This window comes from Pleurodeles waltl, chromosome 3_1 (assembly GCF_031143425.1).
Source record: "Pleurodeles waltl isolate 20211129_DDA chromosome 3_1, aPleWal1.hap1.20221129, whole genome shotgun sequence".
Classification (NCBI taxonomy): domain Eukaryota; kingdom Metazoa; phylum Chordata; class Amphibia; order Caudata; family Salamandridae; genus Pleurodeles; species Pleurodeles waltl.
In genome coordinates, this window is record NC_090440.1 from 1,215,368,478 (window position 1) to 1,215,384,928 (window position 16,451).

The 16,451-nt window shown below is 42.5% G+C and overlaps 1 protein-coding gene across 22 annotated transcripts in view; it reads right to left on the minus strand.

Moving 5' to 3' along the window:
* Window positions 1-16,451, minus strand: part of PKNOX2 (PBX/knotted 1 homeobox 2) — a 3,670,033-nt gene that overhangs the window by 548,285 nt on the left and 3,105,297 nt on the right. For all 22 annotated transcript variants that reach the window (XM_069224545.1, XM_069224549.1, XM_069224540.1 and 19 more), the window contains one exon: window positions 3,844-3,976. In XM_069224545.1, the coding sequence (XP_069080646.1) occupies window positions 3,844-3,976 (133 nt within the window). The remainder of the gene's footprint in view (window positions 1-3,843; window positions 3,977-16,451) is intronic.

The window sequence follows — 16,451 nt, forward strand, 5'->3', positions numbered from 1 at the left end:
GCTATCTTCCTTTTATCCCTAGATACACCCTCCCCATGACCCCCCATGAGGCACTAGATAGTGCCCCAGATACCACCCCCCGCCACAATAAACGCTCTGTTAGTCACAACCAGTCCCTCTTGCCCTCTCTCCAAGTTGCATCTTAAAACGGACTTCCTCAGATTTAGAAGGAAGGGTACTAAAAACCATTTATTCAGACAATGATACGGTTAGCTTTCCCATGCTACCCTCTTCACTGCCTTGACCAGGATATATGTTAGATGTTTAAAACCAGTCTATGTCAATCTGCGGGGCTCATTTTTCCAACTATTATCTCTTTTCAAGGATCCACAGTAAGCTTACTTGTTTTTATATTGCTAACCATCACACCTGTTGACTCCCCCAGACCATTGTATCTCGCCCTAAACTGCTCAGAGGATACCTGGTGGTGGCGTAAAGCATTTTACAAAAACCTTTTATAAATAGCAAATGTGTGAGACACTCTGCAGTCATCCCTATTTGCATTACCCGGACTTTTCTCCATTTCCGCCATCTTCCTACTATGCGAAATCTCTTCGTGCCCTGCTCCAATTGCTCCTCCAAGTACTGTCAGAAAGTCAGAAACTGCACCTCTCTTATAACTGCACCTCCTTATGATCATAGGTGTTGTGTCGTTATAGCTCCCTCCAAGCACTGACACACACTGTGCACCCAGCCCTAATTACCCACTCTAAGTGGCATCAGACGCCTTCTCCCTCTGTTCTGCATATAGCTCTATTAACACCTTTTGGTGTGGCCACTGGGCCTTCCTTCTCTATGTCACCAGCAGTCGTAACTGTCCATCATAAGTGTAACCAGCCTGAATTGCTAATGAAAGCGCTGTATCTCAAGGCCCAAAAATCTGCTCCAAAAATCCCAGGCACTGTGCCTCATGTCATCCGCTATCTCTACAAGTCCATGGCAAGCCCTTTCAGTGTCTCAAGGTACACAGTGTTCCAGATGCTTATGTACCATGGCTTTCCTCTGCAACTGTGAGTGTCCTGCTGTCTCTCTCATTAAGTGCTCCATAGGCTCTCTCCCTGTGGCCCTTCCAAAGTAGTTTCTCAGGGTGCCACAGTCGCCCACTTATTCTCTGCCCCACAATAGATCCTTTATCCCTAAATGCCCTCTCACAGTACCAGTACCCAATTCCTATCACACACTTTGTGACCAGCTGTGCCCTTTCCATGCCCCTACCACCTATTGTCTTATCTAGAAACCCCATTTCCCAAGTATAAATTGCCTTGATCTCAGTGCATCTAACACTGACTCCTCTATGTTCACTTATGCATCCCGTCCTTCTAAGTCTGTGATGCCACATTTCTGAGGCCCTCATCCCCAAACCCAAGGCAGACGTACTATCTGAGCCACAGAGGGTACCTCTACATCCCCCATACATTTTACACTAGGTGCTCCAACTCCTCTGTCTATGCCCCAGAAGCCCCCTCTCTCAGTGTACCACAGATGCAAGAAAAACTGTCCACTGATGGTCCACCAGAATTCCTACTCAATGTGTGTGTCGTGTGGCTCCTTTTTAAACCCATTCCTTAACTTCCCTCTATTGGTTATCACTCATTCTGTGAACTAAATACCCAGTCTTGGCAACTTCACCAACACACCTACCAATGGTGCCCCGATTTTTCTTGTGCCCTCTCACTCCAACTATCCCCAATAAGTGTCACCATGTGCCCTTCCCTCTGTGCCTTAGGTGTTTGCTCTCCATATTACATATCAGATGCCTCCAGGGGCACATCTCTGTGCCTTACATGTACCCTCTTCATGAGCACTCCACAAATGCGCTCTCCATGTAACCCCAGGCTCTCATATGCATCCTTTAATTGCCACTGCCCATCTGTTCTGTGTTCCAAACACTTTTCTACATACACCTTATCTAAATTGTCCTCTCTAAATGTAATGGTCTCCTATTTCTTCTATGTCACTGATGTCACCATTCCATGACTCTTTCCCAACTGTGCTCTCCATGCATGTCCAAGTGTTTTTCCCTCTCTGCTATCAAAACCCTATACTGTGCTGAACCTGACCTCCCTACATTCCCACATATAACCCTTCAATCTTTTTCCTAGATGCTTCATCACTGTGACCCCACCCCAATTGCCTCAGCATCCCAGACACAGAATTCATAAGCCATAAATGCCCCTTCTCTGTCCCATCAGCCTGCCATGAGGCATTCTCTACCTGCAAAAGATACCCACATCTTCTAAGTACTGATGCTCCGTCTCCATGTCAAAACCAACTTAGGTCTTTTCTAAGTACCATCAGATTCCCACTTTCCCTTTATGCCCCAGATGCCCAATCAATCTCCCACATGGTTTGCCCTTTACAACTGCTCTACGATGTGCTCCCATCACCAATCATCCCATGAGGTGATCCCTCTCGTTTGCCCTAAATGAACTCCACAAACAAAGACCTCCATTAGGCTACGCCAGGTCTATCCCTTGGGTGCCTGCTGCATTCTTCCACCCATCATCAACTTTAGGTGCCTTCAAATGATTAATTTCCACTACATGTTCACTCTCAATACCCTGATTCCGAGTTCCATGTTTAAGTGTTCCCAAGATTCTAATACCTGTTTTAGCCAGACGCTAAATTGCTAAAAAATATAAAAAAGAACTGTTGCATCTCACAGTGAAGAAATGTTGAACAAAACATAAACTGCAAAAGCAAATTCACAAACTGAAAAAAATCCTTTTTTGAAGGAAGGGCATATGTACTGAAATTAGGTTAACAGGAAAACTAGAAAGTGGATTGGGCTTCGGAAGCCTTAGGTCTGATTAACAGGAAGTTGCTGAAGTTGATTCAGCCAACAACTTAGATTCAGACTCACTTCAGGCAGTCAAGCCATCTTTCACCACTCCACAGATTCACCAAGAAATGCAGGTGGTGCTGGAGCTCACATTAGGATGGCTCATCTACTACCATGCCTATTTGCATTAAGTCTGTAAAAGACCACCATGGATGTTGTGGAAGGCTTCCATTAAAATGTAATGTTAGCATTCGTTAACCTGCTAGCAGCCACTCACTCCCCTGCATGCTTGATAGATTAGGTATGTGAACACTAGTAATTTGTCCCCACTTTTAGGGTGCATCCCCAGTCATCATATTTTGCCTAAATAAAATCATCCACTTTTGGCATGAGCAGATAATCTATTGTGTTTTTACAACCAATGTGGATCCTACAAGGGTGTGAAGAGTTTCACCACCAGGTCAGAAAACTCAAAATGAGGTGGAATTTTCATCACAAGTGAGGCAGAAGGGAGACACACCAGCCATACTGAAAATACATTTTTCACCCACAAAGCTCTATTAATTTCTGCCACCCAAGCAATCTGTAAGACCCATTTTGATCCTTCAAAAAAACCAAAGCCCTAAAGATTAAATATTAATTAAGATATGGAGTTAAAGCTCATTTGTGACCCACATGGTGTGCATATTTTCTCTTCAGAGTCCAAGAATATGAAAATTGCATATCATTTTGTACTGGAGAGTTCATGACCGAAAAGATGCTGAAGGTGTTCTTGGTAACCCCACCTAGAGACACAAACCTTCAGCAGACTAATTGAAAATTTTATTGAACTATTTATTAGGCTGAATTGAAAGGAAAGTAGTAAGTAATAGAGATTATGTGGTGTTGTGGGCAGTAATTGGGCCTGTGATCAGTGGCTCCTTAGAGTTTGTCTGATTCCTATTTCTAGAAGGGGCTTTGTCACCTACTGCCTTCCTTGGAAGACACAACACAGTGGATACAATAGTCATGAAAATGAAACTTTGCATCAGTACCAATTCGAAAGACAACAGAAATCTCACCTGACACAACAGGCGAAGAGTTAAGAGTTGTCATGGAGATGTTCCCCTGCTGCAGCGTTGAGGCTTGCACCACAATTCCCTGTGGGTTGCTTGACACTGAAGTCATAGAGTTGGGAGAATGCTGTAGGAGATCCTGTAAACAAAAGGACAAATAAGGTATTTGTAAACAGGAATCAACACTTCTAAACAAAGCAGTAACATATGCATGTCTCTGTTCTACCATAAGACAATGAGTGGGTGGACGGACAAAAAGAGTAGTGTAACACAGGGACCTGAAGCCCCTGCAATGCCGAAGGGCCCCCATTTGGCAGGGGACCACTCATGTCTGGTGCGATATAAATGCTGTGGAGAACAGCAAGTAAAACAATTTGCAGCTTGTGGAAGTCACTCTTTTTCCCCCGAGCATAAAACAACATACTACAACTTTTTTTTTAAATTTAATATGGGTGGCCGAAAGGGCCTGGCAAAAAAGCTCCTTTTTGGACTCTAGCTATTTCGAACGTTCAGAGGGGAGTTAGAAAGAAGAGTGATAAACAGCACAGGTGAGAAAACACAGGAAAAGAGCAGTGAGGAGCAGCAGCAGCCTGTCCGTACGGGCTGAGGGCCCATGTCCCCCCACCTTTTTGCAGGAAAGAGTGTCAGTCAAGCTGAACAAAAGTCAGCCTAACACACATTCTTCTGGTTCAGGTCAGACAGCAAGGAGCTGGACATGAGCTAAATGCGCAGACTCCTGGCTGCCTGAGCTGAACTTTTCTAAACTGAAGAACTCACACCTTCTGTGGGCATGACCTCTTCAGATTGGAAAAGGTGCCTCAAAGCCCTCCTCCTCATGATGAGGGGGAATGTCACTGATTGCTTCGTACCTGGTCACTTCAGTTTTCAGCCCTGAAGTGCCCAGGGCCGAGTGTCTATCAGTGACACCTCGTCACGGAGTGGGGTGGTGTCAGCTGTCGCACTGACACCATCCCATTCTGTGACGAGATTGGGACTGGTGCCTTTCTTCATTGACTGACCTTAGATCATCCAATGAAGGAAGGCAGCAGCCCCAACCCTCCTGGGACCTCTGAGGCTTCCCTGTCAGACCTGCTGCCCCTGAAGTAAGTTTTATTTGTTTATGTTTTTTGCGTGCGTGCATGTATGTGTATCTATTAGTGAGTGTTGTGAATGGATGTGTGAGTGCGTGTGTGAATGAATGGGTGTGAGTGAGGTCTAAGTGTTCATGTGTGACCACCCCCTCCCCTGTAAAATTACCGGCCACCTCTGGTGAAGAGGAATGCAAGACAGGGAGTCAAGTTAGAAAGAGGGAAAAGAGTGGGAGACAGAGATGAGAGCAAGGGCAGGGGTGTAATACAGACAGGCCCATGACGCTCCTACAATGAATGTAGGCCCCAAATTACCCCAAGGCCAATTATTATATGTCAGGTATGAGAGTCTCACAGGCCCCTTCTCACATTCTGCGAGGGAGGGACATCATTTTTTGTTAAGCCACTGATAGAGCATAACTTTTAGTGCTGTCCCTTGTGTCCCAAAAGTCATCAGACTGTGACAAGTTTTATTATATGAAAGTAAAAGAATGGAAAACCTAAGCAGAAAGCTGCACTGATACACCTTTTAAATGTATAATTTCCTATAAGTTTGACTTATGTGCCTTTTGAGTTAAATCACATGCTAGAAGGTTAAAGTTGATGTCAAAATCTAATTTAGACCTAAACTAACAGTACTTGTAGAAATGATATTGAATTTCTTGTGGTTAAAGATTTATGAGTTTTAATATGTGTGCACAATGCGAAAAATGCAGCTCTCTGTTGTCCTTAATGGAATGAAATGACAAAGCTTTTCGTTTAACTTGAAATGTATTATTCATATTAATGAGGCCTTACTAATGCTAAATTTAATAGTTTATATTTTATATGTGTTTTATTATAATGTAATATTTAGATCTAAGGTCATGATTTTTGTGTTAGCAAAATTGCGGCCTACAGAGCTTGTATTTTGCAGTAATATAAAAGTGTGGAATTATTTTCCATAACATGAAGTCTTCTTTCAGATTTCATTCCCACGTGAAGCCATGTACTTTCGTTCATTGTTAAAACGTGGAAACACGTGCCCATTTGTCCTTGGATTTATTACAGTGCAGGAATCGTATACATTCTTTTAAAACCTGTTTGGAGAGACACTGAAAAGAGATGTTCCCATGACAGACTTTGAAATTGTCGAACTGTTTGTTGCACCCTGGAGTATGGTGATAATTTATGACTGGATGATGCCTGTTCAATGTAATATGAACTGACACCTTTGACAAATCAGAATACTTTATGTGAATTGATATACCAATGGACATTCAAACTCTGGTCAGTCCAGTCTCAGTTGCAGTCTTGGTAAGCCCAAGACACTTGCATGACACTTGCAGATGCCTTGCTGACCAGATGCTTTGCTTATGAAGATTCCCTGAAATCTGTACTTTGGAGAACTATCTTCCTCTCTGCCATTTGCCATTCACCCTTGAAATGCCTTTTTAGCTTATAAACTCCACTATGCTGATGCTTTTCATTTTTAGTTAGTGATTTGTAGCTAGAGTTATTCTTTTGCTAAATTAATTTTGTCCTCTTTGGTTTGTTTTAAATTTTGCCTGCATGTGTTCCTCCCCACACATGTATTTCCCAAATTTGGTTAACTCTAGGGTTAACCTGTGCCCAGCCAAAGATTTTTTACTCTGCCAAATTTGAATTGACTAATGACTGTAAATTCTGAACAACGTGTAATATCTATATCGTAGGTATTGATATTGACTTTATGCACTATTATCCTTGAATTCCTAGTATTATTAATTTTAGTTGGTCTGAATTTATTTCCTCCCCTTGGGCAGCCCTTGCTGAATATGTATCTTTGTCATTTGGTTTTGTGCACTGTCTACATGACTTTGAGCTTTTGCTTATAATAAATCTTTTCACTTTATTCCTGATTGGAGTATTCTTTCCGTGGCCCCATTGGTCATGGTGTCTGAATTGGTGGGGTGGTGTTGAAATAGCGTTGATGGTTTACCATGCATCTTTCTGGCTCCAAAGGTCCATCGATCTTGTTGCGCATTCACTTGCAAAGGATGAAAAATACATCCACAGATCTGGTAGCATACTGATGGATTAATCCCATAAGAGGGGTAACCATATTTTTGTTTAGTGTTAGGAAGTTAGGATTTACCTCAAGTTATTGCACAGTCGAAAAATTGCCCACCCTGTAATTTGTCCCATGGTCTATTCCAGAGATTGTGTCTACAAGTGATGTGCTGTGTGAGTATAAATAAGGTTCTGCTCTTGCTATGTTTTTGGCTTGAAGATTGTGGTGAAGTATGATGTTGTGAAGTGTTTTGCGGAGTTGTCGCACTCAAAGTGATTGTGCATGCTTTGTGCTAAAAAAAATCTCTGTGGTTGTTGTTATTGGAGGGTCCTTTGTGGCCTAATATCCCGGGATAACGCACAAGTGTAGAAGACACTTGGTTCATTTATTGTCTCCAGTGAGGTACTTCTCATGAGTAGTTTTCTTTGAGTGAGTGTGAATTGTCAGTTAGTATTTAGTGAATCTGAAAGGCCTACAGAAGAACTATATCAACTTGTATTGATAACTGCTGGTCAAGTTTCACTTGCTGTGTAATTGTGTAACTGTGAAAGCCAACTTCAGAAGTGTAGCCCGTGCAGGTTTTGTAGTTTTTGAGTTTCTACCCGTAGTGTGCAGACAGGTTGTTGGTTTTTTGCTCACAATATTTTGCATAAGTTCTGAGTGAGCAGTTGCGTGAGAAACAATTGCGAAGCAACTATCTCTGCTAAGAGAAGTGAGTGTTGATGTCATTTTGTTCCGTGCTGGTACACGTCAGTTAGTGTGAGGCCACGCTGACACTGGTGGACAGTATCACATTGCTATTGGTTGATAACAGCTTGCGAAAAGTATTTCAGGATTTAAATTACTTCCTGATTTGATTGAAAACCGTTGTGGTGATAGAAGTTGTGTAAAAATGATTTTTTTCAAGGCATTAAGAGGTGCGCTAAGGAAAGATGTGGTTTTTCCAATTAGAGGTGTGAAGAAGTCCCGCCCGAATGAACCTCAGCTTATGAGGTGGCATCAATTAAAGGAGCTTTGGCATGTGTATGGCTTAAGCAATGGTGTAAAATAACAGAAAGAGGGTTCATTAGCATTTCCTTGTTATTGAACATTTAATTTGAGAGAGTTGGACAATTTGAAGAGTGTAATGTGCGAATCAAAACCACCTCCAAGACCCGCACAATTTTAAGTCCTCAGGGGTATATTTAGGAGTCCCTAGCGCCACCAGAGCATCACTTTTTGTGACGCTCTGGTGGTGCTACGCCCTGCATGGTAGTTACAAGGTGGTGTTAAGCCACTTTTTATGGCTTAACGCTACCTTGTAAATATGGCCCCTTCACACGCAGCACTTTGCGTGGAAGCGGAGTGCAATGGGTGGTGGTGTGGCATGCTACAGCAACACCCATTGCATTTTGAGGCTCCCCCAGATTTACAAGTTCTTGTAAACCTGAGGCAGCGCCAAAATCTACCGCCACCCCATGGGTGGCATTAGCATGGTGCAACGATGAGAAATACTTTATTTCTCCTTGTTTTTTGCTCTTTCTATGTGTGCTGCATTCTGCAGCACACATAACAAGAGCAAATCACCATTTAAGATTATTTTTGTGTAGGAAGGTGTCCCTTCCTGCACAAAAACAATCTCCCCCTCAACGCAGCCATCCTTGCACCATGGCACAAGGGTGGCTGCATTGGTGTTCAGCTGCAAATTTAGCACCAGCACAGGGCACTACACATGGGTGTGCCACATTCAATTAATTACAGCGCATCCGTGCATTGTGAAAATGACGGAGCGAGCCACTGCCAATTTTGGCGCATCGCTGTGCTCCGTCATTTTCTGTTAAATATGGGCCTCAGCATATGGGTACTTATTGCAATACAGAGATCAATAACAAAATTTGAGAATAGAATGCAGAAAGCAATTTAGCGGAAGCTAGATGGGATGAAGAACAAAAAATGTGAACAGCAGACATATTAGATGGAGTGAGAATGTTTCCAGCTCTCACAGAGGAAGGTAATGGGAGTACAAAACCTAAGACTTGTAAGAAACAAACAGCAATGGCAGAGCAGACAGCAAAAGATGAGGGTAAAAAGACAGTCACATATGAGATTGATTCGGAAGATGAGTTCATAAATTATCTTTTGATGAATCCTCTCCCACCATACCATTCAGTTGAGGCAGAAACAAGTAGCGAAGCAGCACGGAATGTAGTCCCGAATGTGTCAACTGCTCCAGTTGCACAGATCCTGAATCAGACAGTTCCAGGTACATCTGCTAATTCCGTGACACAAGTACCAGTGGTTTATCCACCAGTTCTGATTGTTAAAACAGCAGAGTCCATTTCAAGTCCAGTTGTGAATCATGCAGTACCAAGTCAAGTTATAAATCAGTAATGTCACGCCATAATGTGAATCAAATGGTGCAGACACCTAGGCCCAGATTTATACAGTGTTTGCGCTGAATTAGCGCAATTTTTTTACGCTAATTCAGCGCAAAGTTAACTCCATATTTATATTTGACGCTAGACTAGTCTAACGTCAAAATATTGGAATTTGGGTCAGTTTTTGGATGCGTGAACCCACCTTGCGTCAATGAGATGCAGGGTGGGCGTTCCCTTCCAAAAAATGCATCTTAGGCCCTAGCGCCTTATTTATCCTCCTGTGCAAAAATGGTGTGTGGGAGGGAGGCGGGCCTAAATAATGTCGCTAAGCCTGCTTAGCACCATTATTTAACGACTGAGTCAGGGCAGTAGTGGAGGTAAGTATTTTAATTTTGTTTGTCAAAGTGCCATTGGGTGCATTAAATGGGACTGGGTGAAATGGCCATGCCCAGGGGATCCTTGTCCCCTGCGCTGGCCATTGGGGTGGTGGGCATGACTCATGTCTTTTATAATACAGGAGTCATGTGGTATGGATGTTTTTGCGTCAAGAAATGACAGTAGGACGGTTAGAGTCATTTCATTTACTCTAACCAGCCTAATGCCATTTTTGGATGCAAAACCCCCTTCTCCCATACCACCACCCCCACCCGGCTAACATCGTTTTTGTTTACACTAGCTCTTTTCGCCGGATTGCGCCATTCCATTAATATGGCTCCCAGCTGGGGTCCTAGAATGGCGCAAGCTGGCACTATACTTTTTGATGCAAAACTGTGCAAAGGCAGTTTTGCATCAAAAAATATAAACCTGGACCCTAATGTGATCTCACCTGTGCAGAATTGTAACCAGAACCAGCCTATGCCTATGTATACACTGTGTCAGACAATGTCAAATGTTACCCCAGGACAGACTTTCAGTATTGTCTTAACAGGTCAAGGTATTGGAATGACAATTCCACAGAGTCAGACACATTTCATGGGTCCAGGTGCATTAACAGTTCCTGTGACTATAGGGCCAGTTATTCCCTTGTATGCTTCAGGTAAACCTGGAAGTAATGCCCATCAATACATGTTTCAGCAGTTCCTGAAATGCCAGCTGCATCTGTTGGGATATCACCAATTAAAATGCAAAGATTAGTTAATTTGAAATAACTCAGAGATGGAGAGATTAGCTTCCTTTGGTACACTTTTGACTGTTACACGGATTGCAGAACCTAACCAGATGTTAAATCAGGGAGGACCAGTTCTTGATACGAGATTTCCACAGGGAACCTCATTTCCTTACATACACACACCAGATCAGATTACGAGTGTACATCGCTGTACCCCGCAAGATGTGCCCCAGAGAAATAATATTAGTTTGCAACGTCTTTAAGCACAACAGCTAACGGATTGGTTAAACAATCTGAGCTCGCATAGTGCAACAGGTGCAACAAATGATAACGTTAGCTCAGAAGAGACACCAGAGGGAGAGACAGGACAGTGAATGTGCTCGAATTGAAATTAGAATTAAATGGATTTATTTTGGTAACTCTAGATGTGGAGCAATTGGAAACATACACATAATATGTGATTTGTGTAAGAATGTTACCCAATGTGCAGGACAGACTTATGAGAAGTTAGCAGAATTGGCTGAGAAATATGAAGTGCTGAGAAATATGAAGTGCACTTAGAGAAATCAAAACCCTTAAAGAAAAGTTATAGATTAGAGTTTAGCACCAAAGAGATTCTTAACATGAGATCACCCAGAATAAGAATGCATAGTAAGGAATTCATTAAATACATTCAAACATGGGGAGCATTAGATAAATGGGAAGGCAAATGGGCAAAGAAAAGAGATCAGAAGACAGCAAAGCAGAATTTGTCTCCGGTTGGAGCAAATCAGGCTGAAGAGAATGGAAATATGATGCCTGTGAGAGAACTACCAGGTGTAGGTTATGTGCATGTACCTTAAAGTAGGAGTGATATATTGTTATTCACTAATGATTACTCGAGATTAAGAGAGAAACCAGTGGAGTGGTACAAGTAGACAGAAAGATTTGTGAAACTTTCAAAATGCCTGTGGGAATATTTGAATACATTGTTTGACATTGTAGTTCCAGCTGACTTGTGGACTCAGTGCTAAAGAAGTGTTGATTGGCCAGAGCGTGAACCTCTGAGAGACCCAGTAACAGGTGCACCGTCTGAAAAGGTGATGAAAACGTATTATAAGGTAATTGAATTCCTGAAGAACAAAGTGTCCCTGAAATATATTCACTGGCAGAAAATTGACAGAACAGCAGAGGAAACTAAAGAGTCTATTCATGCTTATTATGAGAGATTGCTACAAGCTTACAAACAGCAAACTGGTACAGAGACCATAGAACCCAAAGGTATGGGGCATTTTGTGTTTAGGGTTATGCAAGGATTGAAGCCAGACATTAGTGCAATGTTTCAGCAGCATCTGATTTGTTGGCAGAACAAACCCTTTGATGAGATCCTGTGGTATGCAAGGTACTAAAGTGGTGAAATTGAACTGAAGAAAAAAACGTTGAGGGAAATGTTGTTGGTGATGCAATTGAAGTCTGCACATAGAGGGAGTCAGAGCCCACCGATTATGGTGAATACAAGTGGAATGCAAAGTGTGCAACAGCAGGTTAACAATGTGGTTCAGTCATGAGGTAGAAGACGTGGTGTTCAGGTAGATCAGAGTGGACAATTGATTGACGTCTAGTCATTGAAGACAACAAATCCATATCATGATTGCAGATGTTTTGGTTATTGGCGAAGGGAATGTCCCTTTAATAAAGTCAGCAATTTGGTACTGAATGCTGGAGTTGCTCAGACTCAAGTTAATAATCAGGTTCAAATTCAGAGGGCCCAAAGATCCTGAATTCTGAATGTACAAGTGTCCTTAGAACATCAGATGCAGGTACACAAGCCCTGATGACAAAGCAGCAGGTGACTGTACCTCAGCGAAACATGAATCAGATGGTAAATGTAAACCCAAATCAATTGGCAAATGCAAATGTGAACCAGATAGCATCACAGTTTCCTTATTTGATTTGAGTGATGAGGAATTCCTAGAAACCCTTCACAGTGACAGCTCGGATGATGAGCATTGCATGTTAACTGCATCCTTAGAGGTAGATCAGCAAGGTCCCTATGTACATGCCAACATTATGGGACACAACGTGTCATTCTTAATTGACACTGGAGCTACATGTTCGACTGTCATAACAGCATAAGTTCTAGACTTGCCCCTATCAGGAAGGCGAATTCAGGTTGTAGGAGTAGCAATAAGCAGTTGACAAATCCTGTTATGGAACGTGTTCCAGTAAAAAGAGGTTCATTTGAAGACAAGCACCCATTTGGGTTTGCGATTCAAGTCCAGCAAACCTGTTAGGACATGACCTGTTGTATAAGCTAAACTGTTACATTAGCTTAAAACCCAAAGGAATAGAAAAACAAACAAATTAAGAAGAAGATGTTCCTTGTGAAATTATAGAGCAGTACCCACTTGTCTTGCTGTCTCCAGTGATGGCATGTAATGATTTGCCCAAAGCATTGCAGGAGACAGTTTTTTCTGAGGTTTGGGATTTTTCAGGAAAGGATACAGGTCCTCATAGAAAGAGTAGATCCAGTCAAAATAACAGTGAAACCAAATGCAGTGTATCCGAGAATACCATCTTAAAACACAAGAAAGTTGCAGGCACAACACTCTTGATTGAGAAGGTGTTCTGAAAGAAATTTTAAGGTGCCCTTGTAATTCCCCTATTTTAAGACTGGGGAAGCCCAATGGAAAATACCACATAGTTCAAGATTTGAGAAAAGTGAACAAGATTGTCGTTCTATGTTGTCCTGTCGCACTGAAACCAGCAGTGATGTTATTTCAGATCACGTGCGAAGTAAATTGGTTTACAGTAATTGATTTGTGCCAGGCCTTCTTCTCCATTCCTTTGCACGAGGAAAGCCAATTTCTCTTTGCTTTTAAATTTGGCAGTTGTACTTTTCATGCTGTACTCCACAGAATCGCCATCAAACTTTAATCAGATTTTGAAGAAGAACTTGGAGTCCCTTAAAACTCACTATCATTCAGTCTTAGTGCAGTATATTGATTACCTTTTGGTTGTGTCAAATACTCGTGAAGCCTGCAAAAGACATACCATAGCATTCTTGAATCATTTAGGAGAAAATGGACATAAAGTTTCCCCAGCAAAGTTGCAGTACTGTAAAAAAGAAGTCCAATAATTAGGTCACCACACAGAGAAAGGTGCAAGAAAGGTGTTCTAGGAGAAAATTTCAGTAATCATACAGGTGAATCCCCCAGTTACTCAGACGGACTTCAGAATGTTTCTGGGAATGGTTGGCTACTGCCGCCAATGGGGATTGACACACAAGGATGTGTCTGACCCGGTACCATTTAATGACAAATGCATGCGTGCCTTCACTGAGCTGGGAGAAGCTTGTGCTAAGCCATAGATCTGTTAATGCCTGATTACAATTGTTTTTCCTTGTTTTCCTGAAAGGGAGATGGGTGTGCTCTCTCTGTTTTGACATTGTTAGATGGAAATGCAAAGAAGCCTGTTGCATATTTTTTAGCCACACGTGATCCTGAAGCTGCAGCATTGCCCAATTTTCTAATAGCTGTGGCCACATTAAAAGTCAGTACAGAACAGTATGAAAGCATTGTTATGGGCCACCGACTGAACGTTTTTTTCCCCCATTCAGTGAAGATTTTGCTAACCTGTACAAAGACACAGAACTTGACCAATGCCCGTTTGACCCGCTATGAGCAGACTATTATGGGTTCTTCTCATGTCAATATAAAGAGATGCAATGTTCTAAATATGGTTACACTTTTGCCAAATCCTATTGAAAATGATGGTAATCGAGAAGATGAGGTTGAGCATAACCATCTCGAAGTGACTGAACTGGGCATCAAACCAAGACCCAATATTCAAGATGTCTCTTACAACAAAAATGACTATGTACTTTTTGTTGATGGCACATGTTTAAGAGATTCTGATGATACCCTAAGAGCAGTTTATGCAGTTTGCACAGTCTCAGGTGTGATAGAAGCCTTTTGGCTTTGAGGAGTCTCTTCTGCCCAAGTAGCCAAATTGATTGCTCTTACAAGAGCATGCTGTATTTCTGAACAACTCAAAGTGACCATTTTCACTGATAGCCATTATGGGTTTGGTGTTGTTCATGACTGTGGACAGTTGTGGTCCCAGAGAGGCTTCATTACCTCTTTTGGATCACCTATTTGTGTGACAAAGTTTATCAATTACTGAAAGCATTACTGTTACCTGTGAAAATTGTAGCTGTAAAATGTGCAACTCACCAGAAGTCAAGTGATTATATATCCTTGGGCAATACCTATGCTGAGAAAGTTGTGAGATATTAGGCCCTGAATTGCACTATCTTCAATGAGGAATGGAGTAATGGAGATGATGATGAGACAAGTCAAAATTTCTTTATGACAGCCATTGATACTTGGGAAGAAATTAAAAGATTGTAGGATGAAGTGACAGAAGAAGAGAAACAGGATTGGATTACAGCAGGATATGTCGAGAGGAATGAGGTTGATGTTTGGGTGTCGAGTGAGGGGAAAGCAGTGTTAACAAATAGCTTAATGTCCCTGATATCAAGGTACTATCATAGACAAGCTCATATTGGTAGAGCGATGATTAGAACATTCAGAAAAACATGGCACAACCCCAGATTTAGACTGCCTGTAGATGCAGTGTGTCACAGATGTGTAAAGTGTCAGCAGATAAATGTAGGTAAATGCACAGTTGTCACCCTGAATCACATAGGTAGATCAGGAGGACGGTTCAACAGACTGAAACTAGATTTCACTGAATTGCAAGTGTGTAATGAGCTGAGGTATATGGTGTGTGTGTTCTCCCATTGGGTAAAGGCTTACCCAACTCAAAGGAATGATAGCCTCACAGTTAAAAACTGCTATTGAGGGAGTTAATTCCTCGATTAGGTTTCCGGACTTCTCTGGAAGCAGACGATGGAACTCACTTGAACAGTGAGATTCTTAAATTATTTTGTGGCATTACAAGTTGAGCAAAGATTGCGTTGCAGTTACAGACCAGAAGCTTCAAGTCTTGTAAAGCAGATAAATGGGAGTGTACAACTTAAAGGAATGTCTCACCAGAGCTCCGACAACGTCCTTCTTAAACCAGCTCCAGGGGAGACAGCTGATAGGGCAGGAGCCCTTTAAACATTTCTTCGCGCTCCCGCTGCGCGGGGAACGCCATCAACCAGGGGAGACAGCTGATAGGGCAGGAGCCCTTTAAACATTTCTTCGCGCTCCCGCTGCGCGGGACGCGCGCGGGCGGCGCCCGGGCAAGCCCGGGCCAAGGGCGGGCCCGTCTTGCGCCCGTCATCGCCAGGAGGAGACTGGGCTGGGCCACCCCCCTAAAATTATGGTCTTTTTATATTTAGTTCTGGTATAGAGGCCTCTGTTGCTAGTGGTGTAATTTTCTATTACCTCTTATTTTATAGGGGCTTCCTTTCCTTACAACATCATCTGTACTTGATAGTAGGCTTTTGGGGCTGGGCTATTTTCTTCCTATAATTGTGGTTGAAATTACTTACTTTACTAGGCCACCGGTCAGTCGACATGGGGAAGAGGAAGGCCGATGAGGTAGCAGTATCCCAATCTAGGGTTAAAAAACCCAAGAAACGTTCTGCCGGGAAAACGGAGGGATCTTCAACCACTAAATTACAGCAATTCAAAGCAATTGATTCACTGTTTGAAGAGGTTGAGGCTATATTGAGGAGTCCTTCCGTTGTTGGTCCTTCTAGACCAGATACCACTCTTTCCAACAAGATCCCAGATCTCTTCAAGAAAAAAACCCAGTCACATAGAATAGAGGTTAAAGCTGATTTACACCCTTTTCCTCAATCCCAGGGTGTAACCCCTTTACCTCCGGAAACCTCTCCACCCTTGGTGGGGATAAATGGTCATCTAGCCGAAGAAGATGCACCCCATGTGAGGTGCGCGTCCCCTCCCCCTATTACCATTCCTTGTTCAAATAGGTTTTCGGTTTTGGCTTCAAATCCTGTAAGTCCTGGTTACTTACAGACCTTATGCGAAGAAGGTTCTGTTAAAAACTCTCTGGATGCAAAGATGGGCAATAAT